This window comes from Rhagoletis zephyria, unplaced genomic scaffold (assembly GCF_001687245.7).
Source record: "Rhagoletis zephyria isolate East Lansing unplaced genomic scaffold, Rhagoletis_zephyria_1.1 Rzeph_scaffold_01376, whole genome shotgun sequence".
Taxonomy (NCBI): Eukaryota; Metazoa; Arthropoda; class Insecta; order Diptera; family Tephritidae; genus Rhagoletis; species Rhagoletis zephyria.
Window position 1 is genome coordinate 62955 of NW_016158460.1, and position 26663 is coordinate 89617.

At 34.6% G+C, this 26663-nt stretch overlaps 1 protein-coding gene across 8 annotated transcripts in view; it reads left to right on the forward strand.

The window, feature by feature from the left end:
- Positions 1-10369: 10369 nt before the first annotated feature.
- LOC108363790 (acyl-CoA desaturase-like) overlaps positions 10370-26663 on the forward strand; it is a 28228-nt gene continuing 11934 nt past the window's right edge. For 3 of the 8 annotated variants that reach the window (XR_001847661.1, XM_017617268.1, XM_017617266.1), the window contains exons 1-2: positions 10385-10619; positions 22564-23132. Coding sequence is in view for 7 of the 8 variants with exons in the window: in XM_017617268.1 (XP_017472757.1) it covers positions 22634-23132 (499 nt within the window). In the remaining variant the exon portion in view is untranslated. Of the gene's footprint in view, positions 10656-10693; positions 10817-12487; positions 12493-22563; positions 23133-26663 lie in introns of those variants that run through there. The other 5 variants (XM_017617271.1, XM_017617270.1, XM_017617269.1 and 2 more) reach the window with 5 other exon arrangements.

Below are 26663 nucleotides of genomic sequence, written 5' to 3' on the forward strand. Positions count from 1 at the left end.
AAAATGTGACATAAATAAAAATTCAGTATTACGTAAATGCTCCGCCCCTTAGAAAACTTCATCGCCGTAAATGCGTAAATAAATTTGCCATTCAGTTTGTTAAAGCAGTTGCCAGTTGTTAGGTCAAGAAGTTTCCTACTGTTTTAAGGGTCGCTGATCGCGATTATGGTATCGGAATTTTAATATTCAAAATGGTGAACCCAATATGGCGGAAAAAAATCAAAATCAATTTGATTTGTTTAAAACTTTACAATTGGTTACTCGGGGGTATCGGGTCGTTGATTACTCTGAAGTCAGATTGGAAAAATTCGAAATGGCAGACAAAATATCAAAATCGAAGGATTTGCTTAAGGTTTTAAAAATGGGCGTTTTATGGTCGTTGATTTTAAATCTGAAATCAGTTCAAAATTCAAAATTGCGCATCACATAGGATCTACCATTTATCACTGAAAAGTTAGCATCGAATGTACGTACATACATACATACATGGCATAAGATGAGAATGTTACGTATACGCCATGCACGCAAGTTCGATTTAAACTTTTTCGTGATAAATGGTTGCTCCGAAATGGATACATAATTTTTAATTTTTAGAATCTGATTCCATATTCATAATTAGCGACCTTAATAACGCCAAATTAAAAAATTTTTAAGCGAATCCATTCGATTTGGATTTTTGGTACACCACATAGTGTGCTTTTTGAAAACTCCATGCGATTAATCGTAGCGCTTCCGACAGAATCAACATTTTGATATGTGAAACAAAATGGTTTTGAAAGCTAATGCAATTGCCTTTCACGGAAAAATGTTGCTATTGAGCCACAATTACTCCTTGACCTTAAAAAAATTGGTCAAAAATAGTGTTCCTCGAAAAAACATGCCTGCTTAAGCGATTTATGCGTTTCCCGCATTGACGGGGAGCAGCGAGCGCACACACGCACTTATATTGAGCCCCCGCCCAAAACCAGGTACAGCGAACAAACATACGCACTTGTGTTTAGGGGTAGTTCGCTCGGTTAAATGAACAATTGGGACATCATGTTTTCCGATCGCAAAATATTGATTTTCAAGAATTCCATACCATATTTTCGATTTTTTTTCCCCAACATAAAATACATGGAAAACATTGAGAGCTTTGAGCGACCTCTAAAAATTTTTTATTTCAAAGCAGGGGTTAATTTTTCCCATGTAGAGAAATCCTACGGGTGGGAGCATCAAAATTCCGACTTTACTTTTTCACATGCATTTTTGGACCACCCTAATGTATGGATGTGTGCATGAATACCTGCACTTGTAATTAAAAATCGTTTGAAAAGTTGTGTGATACATATTACAAAAGCTTATTTAATAATTTCTCTGGAAATTGTTCATTTAGCCTCCTCTCGTAGTTACTGCCGATATCTTTGTGGGCAGTTGACATCATTTTCTTACACACTCCGTCCCTGCTGGATGCAGCACAGTAAATGATTGAATTTTCCAGTTATTTGCATTTAATGAAATTAGTTTCACTCCAGCCTTCATACAACATTCATACCTACAATATCATACACATATTCTATGTATACATATGTACATCTGCATATACAGTGTCTTAAACAAATGACCACGAGTTGATTTTTTTTAAATATTCGTAATTCTTTCGAGCTAAATTTTTTGTTATTTTGCTACAAAAATATAGCTCAAGCTTTAAAAAACAGTTTCAAATTTTATACAAAAATTCGGAAAATTAAACAAATTTTCATCAAAAACTAAACTTTTTTATTTGAATCTTTAGAGAATTTTTGCATTTTTTTTAATATAACAAGTGAAATTTTGCAAAAGCTGGCGTTGATTTTTTGAAATTTTGCTGCGAACGTCTTTTATTTTATAAGAAATTCATACTTATATAGAAAAAAGTGCAAAAATCCTTAAAAACAAAATTCTCAAAACACAACGGGGTTTTTCTTAGCTATTTTAAACTTGCATCTCATTAGGCTAAAATTTTATGGGCTTAAAACTGCATACCCAAAAATGTTCTAAAGATTTTCATATGTCAAGAGAGAACTTTACTACTTGTTGGCAAGAGTTATTCTGCGTTGAGTTTCGATGCTGACATTATTATCGGTGTAAATGCTTGTTCGCAAGTAAACCAAATTCTCTAGCTTCTCGAAATTGTAACTGTCAACAATGACGTGGGTGCCAAGGCTCGAATGCGCCGACTGGTTGTTTGATGACAGGAGATGCTTCGTCTTGTTCTCGTTGACCACCAGACCCAATCGATGTCTAAAATACTGGAAGCATGCCTTCCGTATATCACAGCATGATCTATTTGGCTTCTCGTATTTCAACCTGGAGACAGCCACGTAGTTAGATGGATTCTTTATGTTTGAACCTGTTACTGTTACTACCATGTTTCGGGCCACGGTGAAGTCGATCAGCCTCAGTCCGTTGTCGGACGTATCGAAGTGGATTTTCCGGCCATGGTTCCAAAGATTCCTTGCTTGCCCACCCTTGCATTGAAGCCACCAAGCACGACAGAAAGTTGAGTTTCCTTTTTTTTTACTACCCTAATACACATACTACATACATACCTACATACGTACGCATGTAGATTCCCGCTTGTACATGTAGTTATTACTGTGCTAGAGTATAGGTCAACACACTAGAGGTTTACGCCGACAGGCTTTGCGGCGGCGACGCCGGCGCGTCTGGAAACGCCGGCGCTACTGCCCATAAGAGCCATGAGGCTTCTAATCTTATGTCATCAGCAGGGAACGGATTTTTAGGACCTAAAACCCTATAAAAAAGGCAAAATAAAGTAACGAAATAGGCAGGAAAAGGCAAAAAAAAAGGTATTGCAAAAAAGCAAAATAAGACACTAAAAAAGACAGAAAATACGAAGAACAATCAAAAAATATATTTTTTTTAGAAATGTTTATATTACAAGTAAAAAGAGAAAAACTATGAACTAGTTTCATTATATGAAAAATTTGTACTTTGAGTCTTTGATTATTTTATCCTTTCGAGTTTCTAACTCATAAAGCTTTAATCTGTATAGTTGTAGTAACATTGAACCACAAGATGCATTTTGAAGTTTTCTGGCAGCATTTTCATTCGATTTTCGCGAAGAAAAGCCTTGAATGTACTAAATGTGCGCTCGACGTAAGTTGATACAAGTTAAATATGAAACGTTTTAAACGTTCATATTATCAGGAATAAGGGCGTTTTCCTCGCCCTTTACAATTTTATCCACACCCCTTATTGTCTTCAAGCCTACGTTAGCTGAGAAACCGGCTTTGAATTTTTTCAACACCAATTTGGCAAGAGGTCCCTGCGCTTCTATAAGCCGCATGGGCATGTGTATATTTTTTAATCTAAAAAAAAAAAACAAATGTAAATGCTATAATCACTTTTTTAAAGGTAGAAAAGGCAAAAAAAGGCAAATATCTTAAAAAAGGCAAAAAAAGTCAACTTCAAATGTGTATATATGGAATCAGGGAAAGCTAAATCGTGGACATTCTTAATCGAATATACTCTATCTCTTTAGCAGAAAAAAAGGCAATTTCCATAAAATCCGTTCCCTGGTCATTAGATTATAATTCTATTTAATTCATTCATTGAATTCAAAAGTTGAGTGACTGCTGCTGATGGATGGGCGAACAGAAGAAAGTCTATATAGTATATACATTAGGTTTCCCATCGAAAATGTTTTTTTATTTTTTATTTAAAGACCCTACCCCCTAATTTGATCCGTTTTTGTGAGAAATATTATTGCCTATTTTGATAGGTTTTTTAAAGGCCATTTAGAGGTCGCGGCCTGTCGTTTTAGGTCAGAAAATACGATTTTCTAGATTCACGAGTTTTTGGATGACTATTTTTGCTTGAATTTCAAAGAATTTTTTAAATTTTGACCATCGATAATTTCCACAATTTGAAAATATGTAGTACTAACGTACAAAAGGACGATTTTCGATGGGCACCCTAATATATATACATCTCTATGTACTCTACAAATCCGTATGCACTATTTCAATTTAAAGAAATAAAAAAATTTAAAGGTTAAGTTATTGGGGTAACTTATGTCGCTACCAATACATTTTTGCAATAAGCTTCTCAACCGTTATGTTAAATTACGGAGTTCTTACAATTTTCTGCGGGTTATATATTGAAAATAAGGTCGGCCTACTTTTTTCCAAAAGTTTAACCCATCAACTCCCACCAGAACGGGCCTTTTTGACCCACTGTTTGAAAAATGGCTTAGAAATAGTTAAAATTTCCACTATATATTAAGCGCCAAATTTTTCTAAGGAGAACAGAATGTAATGCAAAATAATAGTAATTTTTACCAAAAAGGGGGACTTTAACTCTGTGTAGAAAATATTGCGATGCGCGGGAGCAAAACCTTCCTGAGGTTTGACCACTACTTAGGAATACTGTAGTAATTTTCACACAGCCACCTAGTTCTTGTATACGTCTGTGGGACCCCAGAACAAAGTAACTTACGAATGTAAAAATTAGCAAAAAAGTGTTTGCTTTTTATTAAAATTCTGATTAAAATATTTAAAAAAAAACACACAGGAAAATCAACTAGTCTTTGTTTTATCTCCAATAATTGAGGAGTTAGATGCAATAAGGGCGCTTCTGTTAAAACTGCTTTCTCAGATATTGGCGTTAAAGGTTTTGATGTTTATAACTTTCTTGTTGATGTAGTATATAAAAAAGTAGTATTGTTGTGGTATTGAAAAAAATTGTCTACTGCGGAAAAAATCGTCAGATTACCAGTATTCGACCCTAATTTAGCTGTAATAAACGCTTTCGATCGAAAAAAGTGTTACCTATGTTTTTTTCTGAGTTACCCTTTTTTTTTAAATTTTCAGTGGCCCAAATTATGCAAAAAAAAAACTTCTTTTAAAAATGTAATTTTCATTTCGTAAAATATTGTTTTTATACGAGTAGTATTCCTTCAAACGATGTATTTCAATGTGCATACAACATGAAAGTTTTGTACAAAATTCCTTAGGCGCCGAACGCCGCCTGAGAAATGACAAAAAACAGCGGCGGCGGCGGCGTGGCCCGGCGGCGTATACCTCTACAACACACGATGATGAAATCAAAAGTGATTTCCAAACCATCAACACATTCCACAGCTTCAAAACGAACATGCCCCCTCTAATTATTATTATTTTTCTGGATTTAAGATACTTCTGAGCTGTACGTACGTATGTATGTATGTATGTAGTATGTATATGTATGTATATACCTATAGCAACGTATCTACGTTGTCATCAGAAAAATAGTACGAGCAGTAGTAATTTTCTTGCTCTCCAAACGCCCACGAAACACCTACATACATACATACTATTTATATATACATATACATACATACCCATATACATACGGTATCGGTCATATCTATAGCACGCCATTTCAAAGTGATATTTCTTGCCACTTACTTCATTTCATAACAAAGCCCATATAAACCCAAGTTTAAAACTTTGTATAAACTAAATTTTCACTTAAATTTCAAACTTTATTTTCAGAAGTGTTAGATTGGTTTTGAGTATACAGCTTTATATCCTATTCAATTTTGGTATAATAATGTGCAAGTTCCAAGTGGCTAAAAGTTGCCGTTGATTTTTTTAGATTTTTTGTCGCATTTGTTTCTTTATAACGAATAAACAGAATTTATTCGTATATTGAAGAAAACCGCAACACCTTCAGCAAAAAAGATTCTAAAAAATCAACGATAATTTTTAGCCATTTGAAACTTGCACATTACACTGTGTGATAATTTTATGACAATTCAAACTAGCCCAGATTTTGCAAATATTTTCTGAAAGTACTGATATCCCGTAATAAGTTTTCATGTCCCGGACTAAGTAGTTTTCAAAAAAAGAGGAAAAAAATGGTTAAAAAATGTCTGAGTGAAATTAAAGGTTAAGAAATATTTAGTAAAATTGCATGGGAAAAAATTTCGTACAACATTCTAACCCCTTAGCTCCCGTCTGAAAGGGTCGTTTTGACCTTTACTTCAAGAAACGCCACAAAAAGCAAATTTGGAAGTTTGTTAGAGGATTGATATGAAAACTCCTTCACAGGCAAAATGTTTATGCCACCAACGTAGAAGTCTCTAAAAAATTTAAATAAAAAATCAACCTAAACAACTTTCTTTTATGAACCATTTTCTAGAATTAACTTTGGCTCTTATTCCTTCATGGTATAGACTTTTTGTTTAAATTTTATAGAGACTTTAACGTTTGTGGCATAAAGTTTTTGCCTGAGAAGACCCCTAGTAAAATTTTCCGAAGAATCAGTCCTTTAACGAACTTCAAATTTGCTTTTTGCGGAATTTTATAAAGTAAGGGTCAAAACGACCTTTTCCGGCGGGAGCTAGTAGGTTAAAGTGTTCTACGAAAATATTTCCCATGAAGTTTTACTACCTATTTATATGTGATAAACCTTTCATTTCGCACAGACATTTATTTAAACCATTTTTTCGGATTTTATGAAAACTTGTTAGGTCGAGACATGAAAACTTTAGTAGACCATAAAATAAAAATACGAGATAACTTTTGAAAATCCATCGTCTGTTTTACTACTGGATGGGTATACCCCCAGTATATATACTTCGAGAAAATGCTAACAAAGTCCGGGCTAGTTTCGGCTGTCGCACAATGTTATTAGACTAAAATTGAATAGGCTATAAAACTATGTATTCGAAAAAAATCTAACACTTCCGAGAAAAAATTTTGAAATCTGGGTTAAAATTTGTTGAATAAGCAAGCTTTCAGCATATTTGAATTTACCAAGTAAGTATTGTAAAATGTTGTAAATACAGATTTGCCTTAACAAGTATTGTTAAGTGTTTCTTGCACAATAAAGTGAATTAGACTTATTTTTCTTTTTAGAAACTTTCAGGTGGGAAATTACCCACCTTTAAAAATTTCAGGTGGGTAGTACTACTATTTTAATTTTAAATCATTAAATAACTTACCTAGAGTGCAGAATACGTTTTGAAAAGAATTATTTCTTAGTTACAATTGCAACTCTGCCAATTTCGCATTAGCAACACTATAAAAACATTGATGTCAGCCATATGCCGTATTTGCTCCAGGTTGCCCTTTTTTACTTTTACTTATATTCATTTATATGTACATATTAAATAATTCCATTATTTATTAATATATGCAATTATATCTTCATTAGCTAACATTAAATAATAATAAAATTAAATTGGCTTCTAGAAATTACGATCCAAAGTTGAAAATTTCGATGAACATTTTTTTTTTGCCCAAAGTTTTTTAACTTGACTTATATGGCTTATGTTATACAATACGATATAATTTTATGAAAAATTTGTGAAAAAATTTAGCATTCAAATATTGCTTGTAAATTCGTAAATAAATTCAAGCAATTGAATTAAATAATGTGGTCCGAAGTAATAGAGAAGTTAGAAAAATGTTTTAACGATTTAAATTGCGTTTTATAGTAATCACCATTTTAACTCTTTCATAGTCAACTTAAAATGCATTTTATGGAAAAAATTTAACTTTAAAATGAGATCGTGATTTTAAAATGTTAAAATAAGGTTCTAAGCACCCAAACAATATTTTTTAACATTATTATTATTTTTTGTATAAACGTTATTTTATTTTATTACAAATTTTATTTAATTACCTTTTTTGTTTATGGTATTTCACATAATTGTTTCAAGTTTCAAGTTTATTTTAACAAGAATGGGTCTTAACCTACGACTATGACTATGGGCCTTTGTGTTTTTTATTATATATTTTAATTGAAAATTCTTAGGAATAAAAAAAACATAAGGGGCAAATAATATCGCTTTGTATCGCTGTATGTACATATGTTCAGACCCTTTTGTATGCATGCGTGCTAACCTTCTTTCATTTACTGCTTTGTTTATCGTCTGCCTCATCAGCTCCAATATTACATGTCTGCATCTGAGTGTGGGTGAGTTTTCGCGCCAGCAGCAATAAACTTTTGGCTTTGCATTCGGCATTCGGCAGCATTGACTTTGAACTATATTGTTTACCGGGGGGAAAGGGGCGGACGCTAGGCTAAGTGTGGTGACACATTCCGCTCACTGAGCTTTGTAACGCCAGGCCTCGTTGCGACGCGTCTGTGTCGCCCCAAATGTAAGGGGAATGTTTCAAACGATATTGGCGCGTCACACTAACACGCANAAGTGTGGGTGAGTTTTCGCGCCAGCAGCAATAAACTTTTGCCTTTGCATTCGGCATTCAGCATTGACTTTGAACTATATTGTTTACCGGGGGGAAAGGGGCGGACGCTAGGCTAAGTGTGGTGACACATTCCGCTCACTGAGCTTTGTAACGCCAGGCCTCGTTGCGACGCGTCTGTGTCGCCCCAAATGTAAGGGGAATGTTTCAAACGATATTGGCGCGTCACACTAACACGCAAACTAAATACATTAATACTGAAGCAAGCACAATATATATATACATATATGTACATACATACATCAGTGCACGGACGTTACCAATTTATTGGTAGATCTATGAACTGTTTAGCAATATATTTTTAATTACCATTTTTACCTACAAAGACTAAAGGTTAACTCCGACCATACCCAATTTATAAGTGAAATTGCATCTCCATCGGCTGTTTATGCAAATATTTTTCTCTGGCAGTGCGCTTGTGTGAGACTGCCAATCGAATGGGTTGCAACTTTAAATACTCCAAATCTAATTTTGATGCAATAATTTGGTAATGGATGGTAATTTAGAAATGTTTTTTTTTTGTTGAAATTCCGGCATTTCCGGTATATGATGGCTGCGTTTCTTTATACATTCTGGATAATCCCATTTCACAGCCGGAATAAACAGAATGCTTTTGAAATATACGTCAACATATCATCAATAACGTTCTAATGAATAAATAAACAAAAAAGTTTATTCCAAACGTTCAGAATGAATAAAGAAATGCAGCCGATAAAAACATGACAAGGTAAAATCATTGAGAGGCAGTCTGACGCTTACCAGCAATATAATATTAAAATTCGAACTCAAGCTCACATACACATTCTCACTTTTAATCTCAAACAACAACAACTGTGAACCATTCCATTTTTTTATTTTCAATTTTATATGATTTTAAAATGTTTGCAAACGTCAAACGTTAAAAAAAATCATGGCCGACGAATTGAGAGAATGATTTTACCTTCTAATGTTTTTATCATGGTATCGAGTTCACTTCAATTTAAATAGTATTGTAAATTGTATAACATCTGCTTTTTTATTTCAAAAGGTTCGAATTTGAGTTAGTGCCTCAGAGGTGGTCCCGTACTAATCTGGTTTAGATCTGATCATTGGATCATGAAAAAATTAACGGTACTCCTAAATTTTTATATGAGTATTGAAGTTGGTTTTGTCTTTTGTCTTATAATTTACTTGTTGTATGTAAAATCGACCACTATTAATTTTTTTCGAAGTCCGAGCATTGACATACATACATATGTATCTATATGGACAACAAATACAAAACTCCCATTGTAAAAAGAATATGAGCGGTGGTGCTCCGACGCCATTCAGGGGGCAGTCGCTNAACGTTAAAAAAAATCATGGCCGACGAATTGAGAGAATGATTTTACCTTCTAATGTTTTTATCATGGTATCGAGTTCACTTCAATTTAAATAGTATTGTAAATTGTATAACCGCTGCTATTTTATTTCAAAAGGTTCGAATTTGAGTTAGTGCCTCAGAGGTGGTCCCGTACTAATCTGGTTTAGATCTGATCATTATATCATGACAAAATTAACGGTACTCCTAAATTTTTATATGAGTATTGAAGTTGGTTTTGTCTTTTGTCTTATAATTTACTTGTTGTATGTAAAATCGACCACTATTAATTTTTTTCGAAGTCCGAGCATTGACATACATACATATGTATCTATATGGACAACAAATACAAAACTCCCATTGTAAAAAGAATATGAGCGGTGGTGCTCCGACGCCATTCAGGGGGCAGTCGCTCCACTACGCTCCTCGATTACTTCACTACTAACCTACTTATCTACTCATGATCGGCACATTTCTTTTCCAGCATTTGTATGCACATACATACATATGTATATATGTATAGTTATGTATACATAGATATATTGAAGTATCCATACATACATTAATACATACAGACGTACCTACTAATTTACTTTTATGTTTGTTAATAAATTGTAAGAATAGTTGTGTGTGCGTGTGTGTGTTTGTACATAAGTGCGGGTGCCATGGGTGTAGAGCAGTGTGTTCGCTATGAAATATCTGTACATACATATGGTTGTAAGTATGTATATATATATATATACATATTATGTACATATGTATCTATTTATGAGTTAGTGGAGCCGGTTGCCACTCAGTCAGTCATTGTAGGAAGTTCGGTTTGGTGAGACGCATTCACTTGTAAGTGGGCAGCGCTTGAATACGTTCAAAGTACTAAATATTTGCTAGAAGTTTATACTTAAACGAATTAATGGAAAATAAATAGTTGTCGTTGCAATTTACCGGCGCATTTATATGTAAATACATACGTACACAATATATTCTGAATTGTGCCCCGCGTCGCCAACTACATACAAAGTATTGCTAGTGGATCCAGAAAGGTGTTGAGACAATCAATGGCTTACCTCTCTTAATAAGTAAAATAAGTTCATTTATGTGCAATTGTAATTCGAAAATTTGAAATTCAAATATTACCAATTACCGCGAAACGATTATAAATTACATGCATATGTATGTATGTGTAATTGTAAATTAAAAAGTGATGCGAGTGAAAGGCAACAGATTCGATGTGTGCGGGGTATATGCTGTGTATTTATGTACATATTTAGATACATATATATTTTATTTGAAAATTGCGCATATTTATGAGTAAGTGATTCATTTGAAATCTTGATAAATTACACTGTGGAACGATTTTAGGGGTTTTCTTTACATCCTCAATGCAAAAGTGCCGTATATTAGCATCCATGCGTTATAGTCAAACCCCAAATACAATCAAATCAACACATTTTTTTGACAGTGTTAAATTTTCCGTTTAAATTTTAAAAGTAATTTTATGTAAAAATTTACTTCAAAATAATTCTTGTTTTACGACTTCAAGCNTAGTGCCGTATATTAGCATCCAAATACAATCAAATCAACACATTTTTTTGACAGTGTGTTAAATTTTCCGTTTAAATTTTAAATGTAGTTTTATGTAAAAATTTACTTCAAAATAATTCTTGTTTTACGACTTCAAGCATGGCAACACTTACTTTTCTTCTTTATTGGTGCTCTAACCGCCTAAGCGATTTTGGCCGAGTCCAAAACAGCACGCCAGTTATTTATCTGCCGTGTCAACTGACGCCTATTGGAAATGCCAAGTGAAGTCAAGTCCTCCTCCACCTGGTCTCTTTAACGCGGAGGAGGCCTTCCTTTTTCTCTGTACCAGCATCTCGGCTCGCGTTGCATACTTCAGAGCAGGAACGCTTCTGCCCATTCGAAGGGCATGGCTAAGCCAGCGGAACCGCTGAACTATGTCTATATCGTTGTAAAGCTCATACAGCCCATCGTTAAATCGTCTGCGGTATTCGCCGTCGCCAACGCATAATATTTCTCTCGAAAACTCCAACGGCCGCTTGTCCATGTTCCGCGCCGTATACGAGCACAGGCATGATGAGTGACTTATAGAGTGTGATCTTTGTACGACGATAGAGGACTTTACTTCTCAATTGCCTACTCAGTCCAAAGTAGCACTTGTAGGCAGGAGTGATTCTCCGTTGCATTTCAGGCCGACATTATTATTGGAGTTAATGCTGGCTCCCAAATAAACGAAGCCGCTTATGCTCTGACTGTTTGAACGATGACAGAATATACTTTGGTTTGTCCTCGGGCAAAACCAGGAAAGCGCGCGAAAATTGTATCAGAGAGTTAGGCGACTTACTGAAGGTTTCAAGACCAGGGCGCACTCCTGTAAGAACAACCATGGCGACCTAGAGACTGATGTCCAGAATGTACTTTAATTATGGAGGGAACACAATTAATCACCCCATTGACATTCAAGCATTGAAAGTAGTGGAAAAGACGAACCCGAGCCCCCAGTCGATGACGATGTAGTCGATATCCCACCCCCTGACTATGATGAGGTATGAATTACGATTACGCGGCGAAAAACAACAAACCTGCTGGAGCTGACGGCCTACCAGTCGAGCCATTCAAGAACGACGCGAGGAGCTGATGAGGTGCATGCATCAGCTTCTATGCATAATATGGTCAGATGAACGCATTCCCGACGACTGGAGTTTAAGTGTGTTCTGACCGATCCACAAGAAAGGCGACCCCGCCATTCACGCCAACCATCGTGGGATAAGCCTTCTAAGCATTGGTTGCAAGAAATTATCGAGTGTATTGTGTGAAAGACTGAAGCCCACCGTCAACGAACTGATTGCACCTTATCAGAGTGGCTTTAGACCTGGGAAATCCACCATAGATCAGGTATTCACAATACGAAAAATCTTGGAAAAGACACGCACCATGTATTTGTCGATTTCAGAGCCGCTTTCGACAGCACGAAAAGAAGTTGTCTTTACGTCTGAATTTGGTATAACCGCGAACCTAATACAGCTATGTAAAATGACGTTGAGCAATACCTTCAGCTCTGTCAGAATTAGAAAGGACCTCTCCGAGCCGTTTGATACCAAACGTGGTTTCAGACAAGGTAACTCCCTTTGATGTGATTCCTTTAATCTGATGGTGGAGACGATAATATGAGCTGAAGAAATGCGCAACTCAGGAACAATACTTTACTGGTGTATGCCGACGACATCGATATTATCGCTAAAAACAAAGGCTACGTCTGTTCTGCATTCTCAGGATTATATACAGAAGCAAAAGCGAATGGGTCTGTAGATGAACGACGACAAAACGAAGTATCTCCTGACATCACGGCACCGCTAGCTTCTTATAAAAATTATCAATATTTGTGTCAGTTTTAAAGGGATTCAGTAGCGCATTTCAAGGTCATTGAGCCCCCTGTATTGGTTAAAGTAGAAAAGAGAGAGAGAGATACAAACACTAAAAGGAAAAGCTAAAATTGGTTCCCCCATACAAAACTTGGACCACTCTAATGTACATAGATTGATGTTTTNTTCAACTCAGGAACAATACTTTACTGGCGTATGCCGACGACATCGATATTATCGCTAAAAACAAAGGCTGCGTCTGTTCTGCATTCTCAGGATTATATACAGAAGCAAAGGCGAATGGGTCTGTAGATGAACGACGACAAAATGAAGTATCTCCAGACATCACGGCACCGCTAGCTTCCTATAGAAATTATCAATATTTGTGTCAGTTTTAAAGGGATTCAGTAGCGCATTTCAAGGTCATTGAGCACCCTGTATTGGTTAAAGTAGAAAAGAGAGAGAGATACAAACACTAAAAGGAAAAGCTAAAATTGTTTCCCCCATACAAAACTTGGACCACTCTAATGTACATAGATTGATGTTTTAAATGCTGCACATTTATTAATTGACCTGATTGAGCTTTCACTTGTTTTTATGTACTGCATTAAGTGTCACTTAAATATGTATTTGTAAATTTGCATACACAAACACACAGTTGTATGATACAAGAATATTCATTTAAATATATTTATAGTTATACTCAATTGAAATTTTAATAGATTGAAAGTGCGAGAAGGAAATCGCTTACACTATGCAGTCATTTGTATGTATGTATTAATTGGCCAAGTTCCGTCTCAAAATGATCTTCGTAACGATAGAGATGCAGATCGGTTTTTATTTTAGGGCTTTCCTCGAAGAAATGGTTTTGGAGTTCCGCCTCGGCTGTCGAGTTGCTTCAAATTCAGAAACTTAGTTTACATAAATTGACGAGCGACGGGCTACATTTTGTTTATACACGCCTTGAAGTATTTTTTACTGCCGTTGATCATCTGCGAAGTAAGGTTGTTTTTAAGACTTCTAAAAACGCTTTAATGTCGCACAGTGGGGTGTTGCCATAGAAGCTGCGGCCAAAAGTAATAATAATAGGAATAGACTGGCGCTTACATATATGTTAGTGTTTGGTCGAGCATCTTCTCCGATTTGAACCCAGACCATATCTGCCGCCAAAAGTAATAACCGTACTAAAAATTCACTAGTTTAGAGGAAAAAGTTGCCAAGTCCGCTTTTTTTGAAAACTCATAGTATTTTGATACAGGAGGCCAGAGAAATTAAAAATGCATTGTTTCAAAAAGGATAAAGGTACTTGTTTTATTTATTCTCATTTATATTCAATGAAATGAAAATTTGCTAAGTCCAACGGAAGCACCGAAAATCCAATAAGGCCAAAATAGTACGAAATTTTTTAATCAAGATCCATTCCCTCCGATTCGTATGGAGTTTAGCTTTGCTTAAACAGCCAAAATATTGTATTCAAAGATTCGCGAAATACTTGAAGAAAATAGCTGTGATGGCTGCACTTACGATTGAAGAAGTGTGGAAAATAGTAAAAGTCGATACACTGCCATGCCCACAGCTCTTGTGGGCGGAAATGGTAAATGTTATCAGATTCTGAGGAAATTTAGAGTACATATGTACATATATGCATAAATCTGCAAGATCATCAAAATGAGTTATCAGCCAACAATTAAAAAAAAACTTTTGACAGAATTTGGTGTACCCTGCTTTTTACTCCAAAATTTTCTAATTTGGACGATAATTTTATGATGTTTGGCGAATACTGATACTTTATTTTATTTCTAAATTAAAAAAATTACAAAACGAAAACATTTACAATACGTAAATAGTAAATTATGCGTACAGTATGTATTTGCTCTGAAACCTTCAATTTTACCTACATTTTATACTACAGAAGCTAAGCTAAGGCAAAGCGGGACTTTTGCCATCGAATATGGTCTCGTCCAGGTAACGGAATGCTGAATCTGATTAATTGAGTCATAAATATCTACCTTCTATTTCGTTTCATATTGCTTTCCTTCAGCTATATAATAAAAATTCAACAAATTTCACAGGAAGTGTGTGTATAAAAAGACCAATAAAAGCTGAACTCACAGTTTCTTGCAGCTGGAATTATTTCAAATATGATATGCACCACTTATTGTTTACTTATCCTAAGCACTCGGCAAATGTTATAAGTGGGTCAAACTGATCGGAAGTTGACTTTTTTAAATGACATATTCTGCAAAGAAAAATGAGTAACTTTTTCAACGTTTAAATGACCCTCGCATTCAGTGTTGCCAGGTCTTCGGCATGAGAAAACGTCCCTCTTGGTCTGGAAAAACGTCATTTCCCACCCAAAAACGTCTTATTCAAATGAATGTACAAAAAATTGTTCTTATTAAACATTTATTGTATAAAAAGGTACATAAATGTGTACGTAAGGTATATTAAAATGTAATTTTGACCGAGCATATTTAAAATTCATTGTAAACTGGTTTGAGTTCAGCTATAAAAATAATTTTATACATACACTTGTGATCAGCTGATTAAGTCATCATCATTTTGATCGATTTTGGCTGTTTCTCTTTTGTTTATTTAATGTTTATTATTTTTCCATAAAAGCCAAGCTCATTATATAATAAACCAAATATAAATCCACATTTCAAATTTTGGGCAAAAATTATAAAAAATCTGCAAAGCTTAAGCTAGATTTTCAAATTTTTATTTAGATTTTTTAGAATTTTTTTGGGTACACAGTTTTATAGCCCATTCAATATCAGGGTAATAATGTGCTAAGTGTTAAGTTGCTAAAGAATCGAGTTGCTTTATAATAATTCTTTTTTTCTTGTAGACACTTGGTAAGGGGGTCGGTTTTCGAAAATGCTATATTATGTTCTGCTAAGAAGGAGCCTTGAAATATTTTTCGGGATCCTTAGTCCAAGAATGCAAAAAAATGTGCGTACGCATGGTATGCATAATATTTAAGTCATCTGTCTCCAAAGAATAAATATCTTTTGAAGCAGCTGCTGCAAAACACAAAGCTTGGAAAGATTTATTAAGATAATTCAAAATCAGTTCTACTTACAAGATCTAGTATCAGAGAAAAATTACTGGGAATTTAAAAAACGTCATTTTTACGCAAAAAACGTCCAAACGTCAACAGGATACAAAAAACGTCCAAATGACGTTAAAAACGTCAACCTAGCAACGCTGCTCGCACTTTAACTCGTCCTGGTGTGGAATTCTAATATTCGCCACGCTAAATTTCCATCACCACGGCAGGGCCTGGAAGTACACAACTCGAAACAGCAGCAGATACAACGTGTAAGTCAGCCAAATCCGGCAGTAGGGGGGGCATGTAACTAGACGTTGCTTGTTGTTAGGTGGGACAGCTATTCTTTTGGATATTTTTGGCGATTAAAATTAGGGATTGCGAATGTTGGAATCCAGATGCTGAGCTCCGGTTGAAAATTGTTGAAAAAGGCACTGCCGGGAAAAAGATTCAGACAAAATTTGCTTATTTTTGTCCATAGAATTCGTATCTGTAGTAAAATCATATATGTGTAATTTAAATAAAATTATAGCTTAAAAAACTAAAACCTCCCTATTATAATTGCCATTCGTACTGTCATCAGGTATGTAACTACGTATTTTGATACGCAGAAGACGCGTCTGTGGTAAAAATATGACATATATCCCATTTGAAAAATCGAAAGCCGCTAATACGACCAAAAGATAAAACATCCTCGACTAGGTAATTCATATATATTAGTTTTCCAATAGTAACATTTTCACTAATTTAAGAAGTCCAGGACGAGTTGAAGTTCGAAGGTAATTTAGAGGCTGAGAAAGGCACTTCCGAGAAAAAAGTTTCAAATAGAAGTGACGCACTTTTTTCCTTAGACCCCGAATCTGTAGTTAAAATACATATGTATATCTGTTTGAGAAAATGGACTTGCGGTCAGTTTAACCCACTTCCGGTCAAAATCGGAACTAGGTAAAGTTTTTGCGGTTTTAAATAAAAAGCATTTCCCTCCATTTTAGAGGGGGTGGGGGGGGGTGGTCTAGGACACCCCGTATATCCGCAACTAAATAAAGATTTGTTGTTAAATTTTGTTTATATTTAATCTACTTTCAGCTCGTTCCATGACTGTAAATATGCATTTTTAACAGAAATTCGGTTTGATTTGGATTAGTTGGATATTTTGCTATGAAGTTCATAGTGCTTTTCCAGAATGCGCTAGTTTTTACTATTTTTGTCCGCTCTAGTCCCACTGTGCATCGTAGCGAAATAATGTAAGCAAAATAAACGGGCCGACGCACCGACGAGGCATGTTCCATTGTCATTGCTCTTGATCTCGAGCTCTGGCTTCGCATCGTAAACATAAATATGTATGTATGTGTGCATATGTGCGCTGTAGTAGTATTCAACAACGTGGTTTGGCATAAATTAATGGTTTACAAACAAAGTGTGTCCCAAGCTAACGAAGAATGTTAAACATTTACTTATGTATTTCTGCTGTAAAGAATGGAAAAGGTGCTGCAGGCGCAGTTGAGCTGAATAGCGTAATTTCGGAAATTATGTAAAAACGAATAGTTTGGCTATTAACTTTTAATAGTATTTGTAAGAATGTATGCATGTATGTATATACAAATCTACATATGTACATATATACACATGAATTTATTTATTATTCAATGATGTCATTTCCGAGTTTTGTCATTGAAGTTAGGCTGGATTTACACGATGACACCTTTTGAATTACAAATCATTTATTTGGGTTTAATCAAAATAGGATAAAAATAAGACCACTTCGCGTTATGGAAATAATAATTTGAGGCACATGTCTATTATCGCAACTGTTCTTTGAAATGGGTCCGATCGACGTAATGATATAAGAAAAGCCATTAGCCGAATTTCGAGATGTCTGGTTTTAGTTGTAGTTTTAACGGAAAACGTTAAAACGTTAAACGTTAACGTTAAAAATTCGCAAAAATGAGTTCCTGATACTAGAATTCACCCCTTACTTAACTGCTACATACCTATATGGACATTTCCAATGTGAGGTGAGGTGACCTTTGTATGACAAAATCTTAGAAAATTAATTGAAAAAGTCAAAATGTTAATAAGTTTTTGCATAGTAATTAAGTAGTAAAAAAATTACTAAAATTTCCAATGAACATTTTTATCTCAATATTGTTCTAAAATGAATTTTTAACACAAATAGAGCATAAATTAAGTATATGCCGAATATATTTTTTAATTTGGCTTCAACGCCATCTATCGGATGCAGTGTTGGAAATCTATGTCTTACTACATATGTCTCAGTTATGTATACATATATATGCATACGCCAAATTTAAAACAACTTGGTGAATAAATAAGTTAGATATACACCCCGTTCGCTAGTACTCCGAAGAGCATGGGTTCAAGCACGGTCCAACCCACCATTAAAAAAAANCTAGACGTGACCCAGCGAAACGCCGGGACACGTATAACTTGTTTTTGACCGATATAACATTTCCCGTTGGTTTCATCCCATCCCGATTTTGACTGTCGCATAGTGTAATCATTATTGTTGATCGAAAAAATTAAAATCAAGTAATAATAATTCCCTTTAAGCGAAACAATAAAACTCAAATATTGATTAATATTTTTAACCTTTATTGATTAAACTCGAAAAATAAAAATCATTATAAATTACAGTAAGACGTACGAACACAAATACGTGAGTATAGGGTTGTTGATTTTTTTGGCAAAAATTTAAAGAATTATGATTATTTTCCATGCCTGAACATAACTGAAAGTCCTCCCAACTGGTAAGGCACCAATCAAAACAAATTTAAAATATTGTTAAGTTTCGCACGCAGATATTTGTCACCTCCACCAGCTGGTGCTCCGAGCTGCTCCGTGGAATAAGGCCGCGTGTATTAAGACCGCGATCCAAAAATAAAATTAGGCTGCGCGGGCATAACGTCGCCTAGGTAAAAGATTGTCGTATGTTGATTTCGGCAGGTTGTGGGAAATCGCGATTGAAGTTTGGAATGCAATTTCTCAAAAACGCGAGGATAGAATTACTCCAAAGTCTCTGAAAATGTTACTAGTTCACAAAATTCTTAAATTATTTAATTTTTAATGTTTACTGTTAATTAGTTTTGAGTTTATGAAGGATTTTATTTAGTAAAATTTTGTCGTAAGCGTCATTTGTCCACAATTTGGCAGCCACATTGTATGAAATACGACAAAATGTGATCAAAATTTCTACTAAATTAATGACACTTTATAATAAATATATAGGAAACTAAAAGAGATATCCAAAAACGGAGAACGACATTTTTAAGATATTGATTAGTTTAATATGACTGCATCACTAACTACATTTTTATTAAGTTATCGAAAAATTTTTAGTCAATATCTCGGAAACTAAGGAAGATATCTAAAAGCACATAACACTAATCCAAAGATCTTATTTCAAAATATATAACTGCACCTATAACTAAAAATCGTCAAAATTGCGCTTACGGCAATTTGTTTTTTACCCAGGCGACGTTAAGCAAAAAATACCAAAAACGAAAAAATAATAATTTTTTTCATAAATAACCTTTTTTTGAAAGAAATGCATAATTAATGCTAAAGAAATTTATATTATTTAGAAAGTACAAGTTATTTTTTATATATACACAAATATATATAGAACAGTTTTGTGCGTAGGCGGCCTTCGGCCGCGCTTAGGGATTATAACCCTCACTAAGTAGAATTCTCTTTTCTGTGTTGCCAAAGAAGAGGGGCGTGGAACACCTTTTGCAGATAACACCTTTCTTTATTTTGTGGTTTGATTTGTCGACCAACTGAAAAGTAAAATTTATTTGTGATTTGACGCGGATAATTGGATTCTGCCAATCAAAAACGATCAAAAATTGAAATTAGGCCGCGCGGCATAATTCATTTTGCCAAGTGAAATTAGGCAGGAAAAAAGGACGCGGCCTTAATTCACCCGGTCTAAATTCCATCCCCCGCTCCGAGCGAGCAGTTATTTAGTGTAGAAGCTTTGATTTACGACGATTTAAGAAACAGGTGAAATGTGAGCAATTTGAGCTACGAGTTCCAACCTTAATTTTCGATTTGGTGAAACGAAAATGTTGATAAATAGGTTACTTTTCAGGCAGATTTATTGCTTTTCATTACAATGGGAAATATTCCTAGGCAAAATGGAGATTGCCTACCAAAATTTAATCAGTGAAAAGTGTCACAATTTCGTAAGTTTTTACTGGTTTTGCATTGAATAACTATTTCTGATAGTTTTCCTCCCAATTTTACTGTAAATTTTGTCTTTGCGCTCTAGCTGTTGGTATTCAGTGGAAATGTCCTTGATCAGGTTGCACTGTTAGTTCGTTCTACGCGCCGTTTAGGCTGGGTCCGGTAATTAAAAAGTAAAATATATAACTCTCTCATAAGTGTTAGAAAGTACCCAGATCGCGAGGAACGCAAAACCACATTTCGTGCCGGAATCGAAAAACCAGCTGATTTAAGTGCTTTTGCTGTAGTTACTTAAAGCCCAAGACTAAGTTTATCGTTTACGATCCAACAATGTAACGTATTCGCTCTCTATTACCCATTCTTCCAGCGTGAGGAACGCTTTCTGATCTGTCCACCTGCGGGACCCACGGGCTCGCGTGGAACAGAGCTAGTATGGGTATTTACCAGGAAGTCAGTAAAAAATGTATTTATGTACATATATCCAAATAATAAGTAATTTCAAATGATTCATTGCACACCTGGCCGTTTTCATTCAACATATTTAATACGACGAGAAAGCGAGCCCTTGTCCGATAAGAAACGCCATTTGAAATATTTACCGATAAATTAAAAGATAAAGAATACAAGTGGCTAAGTTCGGAAGAGACCGATTTTTTATACCCTACGTATATGTATGTATGTATATGCTTTCCAATGTTTTCACAATTTCCGTATGTATATATTGTGTACTAGATCGTTCTCACCCGCTTCGCTGAGTGTATGAAGTTTCAACGTGCTACATTAGGTGTAATTTATTTTAATTAAATGCGAAAATCAGGTGACCTCAAATGTTTTAGATATCTTCAAAATATTTTCAAATTAAAACTATCTTAAACCTCTCTCTTGTGATACTTTTTCATACTTATGTACATGTAGTTTAGAAATGAAGCCGTTTCAAAATCATTTCGATTGGTACCCATATTGTAATAACTCATTGAAATAATTGAAAATTTTGAATTTTAGTTTTTAAACCACTAACTCCTATAATTCAAGTTGAATTTGAATTTTCAAACATGTGGAGTCCCTACTTGACATATGCTTTTTAGATATAAAGCCTTCCTTCCTTCCTTGAAGACTCTTCCGATTAAAACCTAGATTGTAATACTTCATTGAACTTATAATAGCAGGCTAGCAAGACATATTTGGCCTAAGCTTGACAAACGTAGATCTCGCCCTCCCCTCCACTTGGAGCGACCACTGTTGCGGCATGTTATTGAAGCTCTCACCAGGCATTGCCTGATGGGAATCCACGCCACTAGAATGGGTTTCCAGTCAAACGACTACTGTCATAGTTGCCGCGATGAGGAGGAACTCGAAAGCGTGGAGCACTCAATAAATTGTGTGCAAGGAATCAATTAGTATATATCTTCCTCATTTGAGCTAAACTCGAAAAATCCTGAACCCATAGATCCCTATAAATACAGTTTCTTCCGATATTAGAAGCAATGTATTTTTGTGGCATAATCCGTGGAGCTGATGAAACACGTTTTTTTAAATCATAAAATAACAAATTTCTCCTGACGGTGACGCTTTTAACGTGGTCTTGAATGTTTGCCTTACCCACATTAACAAATTTCCACATATCCTACAATGCGCTTCAATGCTGTTGGAAAGGAGTTTCCTATTTAAAATTAACGCGAATGTACTTAAGTATATGTTTATATTATTTAGCATTACAAATAGGATTTAATAAACATTTTAACAGCACTTGATAAATTAAAAAATTAAAAATTTTTATGATTTGTAAATTTTTTATTATTTATCAAGAATTGGGATTCTAGCACAGAAATAAAAAGATCTTTTCTTTATAAATTGAGAAGATTGAAAATGCTATTCACAAGCGTTTAAAAATTGAGATTTCCTTGGAAAATTATAGATTTTGTATATAAATTTTTTTTTTCTATTATTTAAATATGCATGTGCCAGCATTTGAACCGCCTCACGTGGAATTATATTCGACATCTCTACCTACTCGGCTACCTATAAAAATTAGATGGGTGTCTGCATTGGCGTTCATTAATAAACCAGGACAATTTAAGTGTGGAGCAGTACACCAGGACAATTTGTTTAAATCAGGACAAATCCTCGAAAACCAGGACGTCTGGCAGCCCCAACGTAGTATTATGGACATCTATAAAACTATCACTTGCATTTAGTTTTACTCGGTAACGAGCCAACAAGTGTGATTTTGTCGCAAAGTGTATTATATTATTTGATGGGACAACTGTTTCTGCTGCGCTTAAGAACCAATTTTATTTAAGTAACCGGAGTCAATGCTAATGAACTGTTTTCTTAATTCTCTTGCAGATAACGCACTGATCCTGTGACCTATGACAAACTGCGGTATTTACCACACCAATAACAAAATTAATTCAAAATGTGCCTTTCGACACCGATCGTTTCCTCTGCGGAAGGTAGTACCTCAACAAAATCTGCTGTCTGTGCCAGTACAACCAATCTGAACAACAACACAAATAATAACAATAATAACGTTTGTACGTTGAATGCAGTCGGATGGAGCGATCACGGCGAAAATATAAGTAAATCCAGTATTAGAAATAGAATATGCGACCCGCAAACACAAAAAGCATGCGCATTCGTATGTAGCAACGTAACTGCGGCCAGTGAAGAAGATGAGCAGCAATCCAAAGATTTAGTTGATAACTTAGGTTTTAATGAAGAAAATGCCGTCTACAAAGAAATTCCACATGCAACGGATTCGAATCAATCCATCCAAACACAGGCATGCAGCAGCGAATCCGAATACAACCCACAGATCAGGTGGTTAGACTTGATAGCCCAAATCTTTTTACATGGCGGTGCTCTGTATGGAATTTATTTGCTATTCCAAGCAAATTTCTACACATTTTTGTGGGGTAAGCAAAAAATGAGAATTAAATGCGCCACTGAGATTTCTGCTATACCTACGGTGACCATTCGTACCGATTTTGGCGGGGCAGTACCGATTTTGAGAAAATTGTACCGATTAAGTCCCGGTTTTCAATGTTTTCTTTATTGATTAAAAAAAAATAAAAAATAAAAATAATTTTTCGTACTAAAGTGGAGCACTTTCGTTATCACAAAAAGCACTGTTTATAAGTGAGCCATAAATATAGCCAGCATCCTTATTATTGATATAATTGATAAATTTATATAAAATAATACTAATACCTTAAAAAAAATCGTGGATATGAAAGACATAAGCTGTAGATAGAGTTCCGAAGATATAAATAGGGAAGAGACATTTTAGCTTTCTTCGGCTATTCTCCTTTCGATTATTTAATGTTTATTCCTTTTTATGAAAGTGTGACTCATTATCTAACAAAGACGATGTAAGTCAGAATTTGAAACCTTTGTACAAAAATTAGCAATATTCGAAAAATTTTCATCAAAAATTTGAGCTTTTTAGTTAGATTTCTTAGAAACACTCTGAGTATGCAGTTTTGTAACCGATTCAAATAAAAGCACAAATTTTAAGTAGCTAGGACTTGCCTTTGATATTTGGTAAAATTTATGAAAGGTGCGCATAAGTAAAAATTTATTGATTCGGGTCACGCGTTTAGAAACAATAACCCAAAATAATTGTACAAATAACCCGCACCCAACAAAATACCTTTTGCTTGTTCAAATTTCGATTCTAAGAACAAAATGTTTTTAAATAAACAAAAAAGTTAATAATAACATTTGAAGGATTTTAGATATTGGGTATGGTAGCACGAAATGTCACAATCTGCTTAATTGTCAGGTTGTTAATATGGCGATGAAAAAGTGACAATTCTAGAAAATCTGATTAAAATGTTTCACATGGTGATTAACATTTATTCCGATTCGTCGAATTTTTTTTAAATGTTCTACAAATTTTTAAATTTGATTTACATGTTTTTTGAGATAGTACTTAAATTATATTTTCATAAAAAAAAAACATTTTTATTTTTTTTCTCTCTGTTTTGTTTCCAATAAAACTGTATTCAGCCTTTTCCCCGCAAACATATTCTGCGCGTTCAGAATACCCATATGAGTCCGAAAGGAATTCTAGGTACGTAAGAAATATAAGTTTCAAAAATAACAATTTTTTTACTCTTATATGAGCCAGCACCTTGTGCTAATATAAAAACAATAAAGTTTCGGACAAATAAATAACAAATGTACATATTTGCAAATATAGTGCGTGAAATAAGACCCAAAGAAAAAAAATAAATAAAATAAGAGTCCGAATGTAGTAATTAATGAGACCGATAAGAGCCTCAAAAAGAGTCTGAAATGATTCATATATGACGCCGAAAATTGTTTTAAAAGAGTCCAAAATATATGAGGTATACGAGGCCAATAGGAGGCCAATATGACTCAAATTGGGGCTCATTTGATGTATGAATTTAAGCACATATAAGTCGACCTTCGGAAGGGAAACAGCTTCATATCGGACTCTTGAATGAGCTCATTATGAGCGTTTATGACTCAAAATATTTGCTGGGTTTATTCTAAAAACAAAATTGTATGTTCGGGTTCGATGCTTTAGAAATGTCCCCATTTTTGGCCACAGAGCTATACCCCATGCATATTTATGTATGCATGTACATTAGGGTGGTCGTTAAAAAATCAAATGAGCGATTTTTTTCAGTCTAACTCCTTCAATCGGTAGCACTACAGTCACAGATATCACATACAAATTTGGTCCCCATTGGAGACGGTTAAGGCGTGTCGTACAGGGGCCAAAGTTCAGATTCCTCTATAGAGACACAAAAAATTAAAATTAATTTTTTTGCCAACTCATATCCAAAATCGATACTAATAAAGTCGAATATATCAGATATAAATTTTGGTCCCGATTGGAGTCGTTTAAGGCGTGTCGCAGTGGGGTCCAAGGCCAGATGCTCCATGGAGACTCAAAAAGCTAAAAATATTTTTTCCATTTAATACTTCTAAAGTCGAATATATCACATAAAAATTTTGGTCCCGATTGGGGTCGGTTAAGACGCCTTCATAGGATAATCTTGAACCCTGTGCGCCACGCCTTAACCGACTCCAATCGGGGCCAAAATTTATGTGTCATATCTTCGACTATAGTAGCATCGACCTAAGGGTTGAGGGCTAGGAAATCTGATGTAAAAAATTTGCTACCTTGTTTTAAGGACCACCCTAATGTACACACACACAAGCAGATGAATGGAAATTCATACATAATTTTATGTATAAGGGAACTATCAACGGGACAGTCCTACACATTCTATTTGAAAAATAACCAAAAATAAATTTTTAAAATACATATGTACATACGTATGTGCATAGACATATGTATATAAAACATATAAAATCAGCTTTATTTATGTCATCGTACATTTTACATTCATATTTACCAAAAAATATGGTATGAAAATGTTTTAGTAGGGCAGTCATATGCGTTCCTATTTATAGAAGGTGTAAAAGAAAATACGCCTACACATTTTTTTAATATTAAAGTATCCACGAACTGCCATATTTTTTTAACAATTTAATATATTTAATGTTATTATGAATAAATAAAGGAATATGCATTCAAATATTTATACATTTGTAAAGCATGTGCTTACGGCGGCCGCTATAGAACGGCAAAAATCTTAAAAAACGCAAAAAAAGGCAACATCAAATGTGTATATATGGAATCAGGGAAAGCTAAATCGTGGACATTCTTAATCGAATATACTCTATAAAATCCGTTCCCTGGTGATTACAGTTGCGTCAGGAAAAACCCAAATGCTGTCGCACATCGGCAGGCAATGACAAAACTTATGCCGATTTCGTTTCTACCGAAAAATGCAACCTTCTCTTTGCCCTTTACGCACAAACACTAAGATATGTCCACTTCGTAAGTAGAAATACTATAAAGATTATTTGTATAAACAAAAAGTTCACAAAGAGATCTTGTATTNAAACCTTCTCTTTGCCCTTTACGAGCAAACACTAAGATATTCCCACTTCGTAGGTACAAATACTATAAAGATTATTTGTATAAACAAAAAGTTCACAAAGAGATCTTGTATTTCAATAACAATTTTATAACAAAAAACATGTTATATGTATGTATCTTTTATAGCCCAACTCTAACAGTGTAAACAAAATATATCTACAACTTCCTTTTTAATTAGGTATGCATTCATATTCAAAGTTCACTTTGGAAATTCATATCGCCTGAATTTCGTTTTAACAACAAAGTCCAAATTTATAGAGCTCAACTACAGAGACTGGTCTTTTGTTAATTGACCACTGTGTGTGAATATTAAAATCGATAGTTAAACCCTTGTCAGTGGTTAACTATTCACTATGAACTCGGCTTGTAGGAATTCAATAAATTACGAAAACTGACGGTTTTTATGGTGATAAATTCTTTTGAAATACTGTAGGGCTGATCGCAGAGAATACAAAGCTTGATC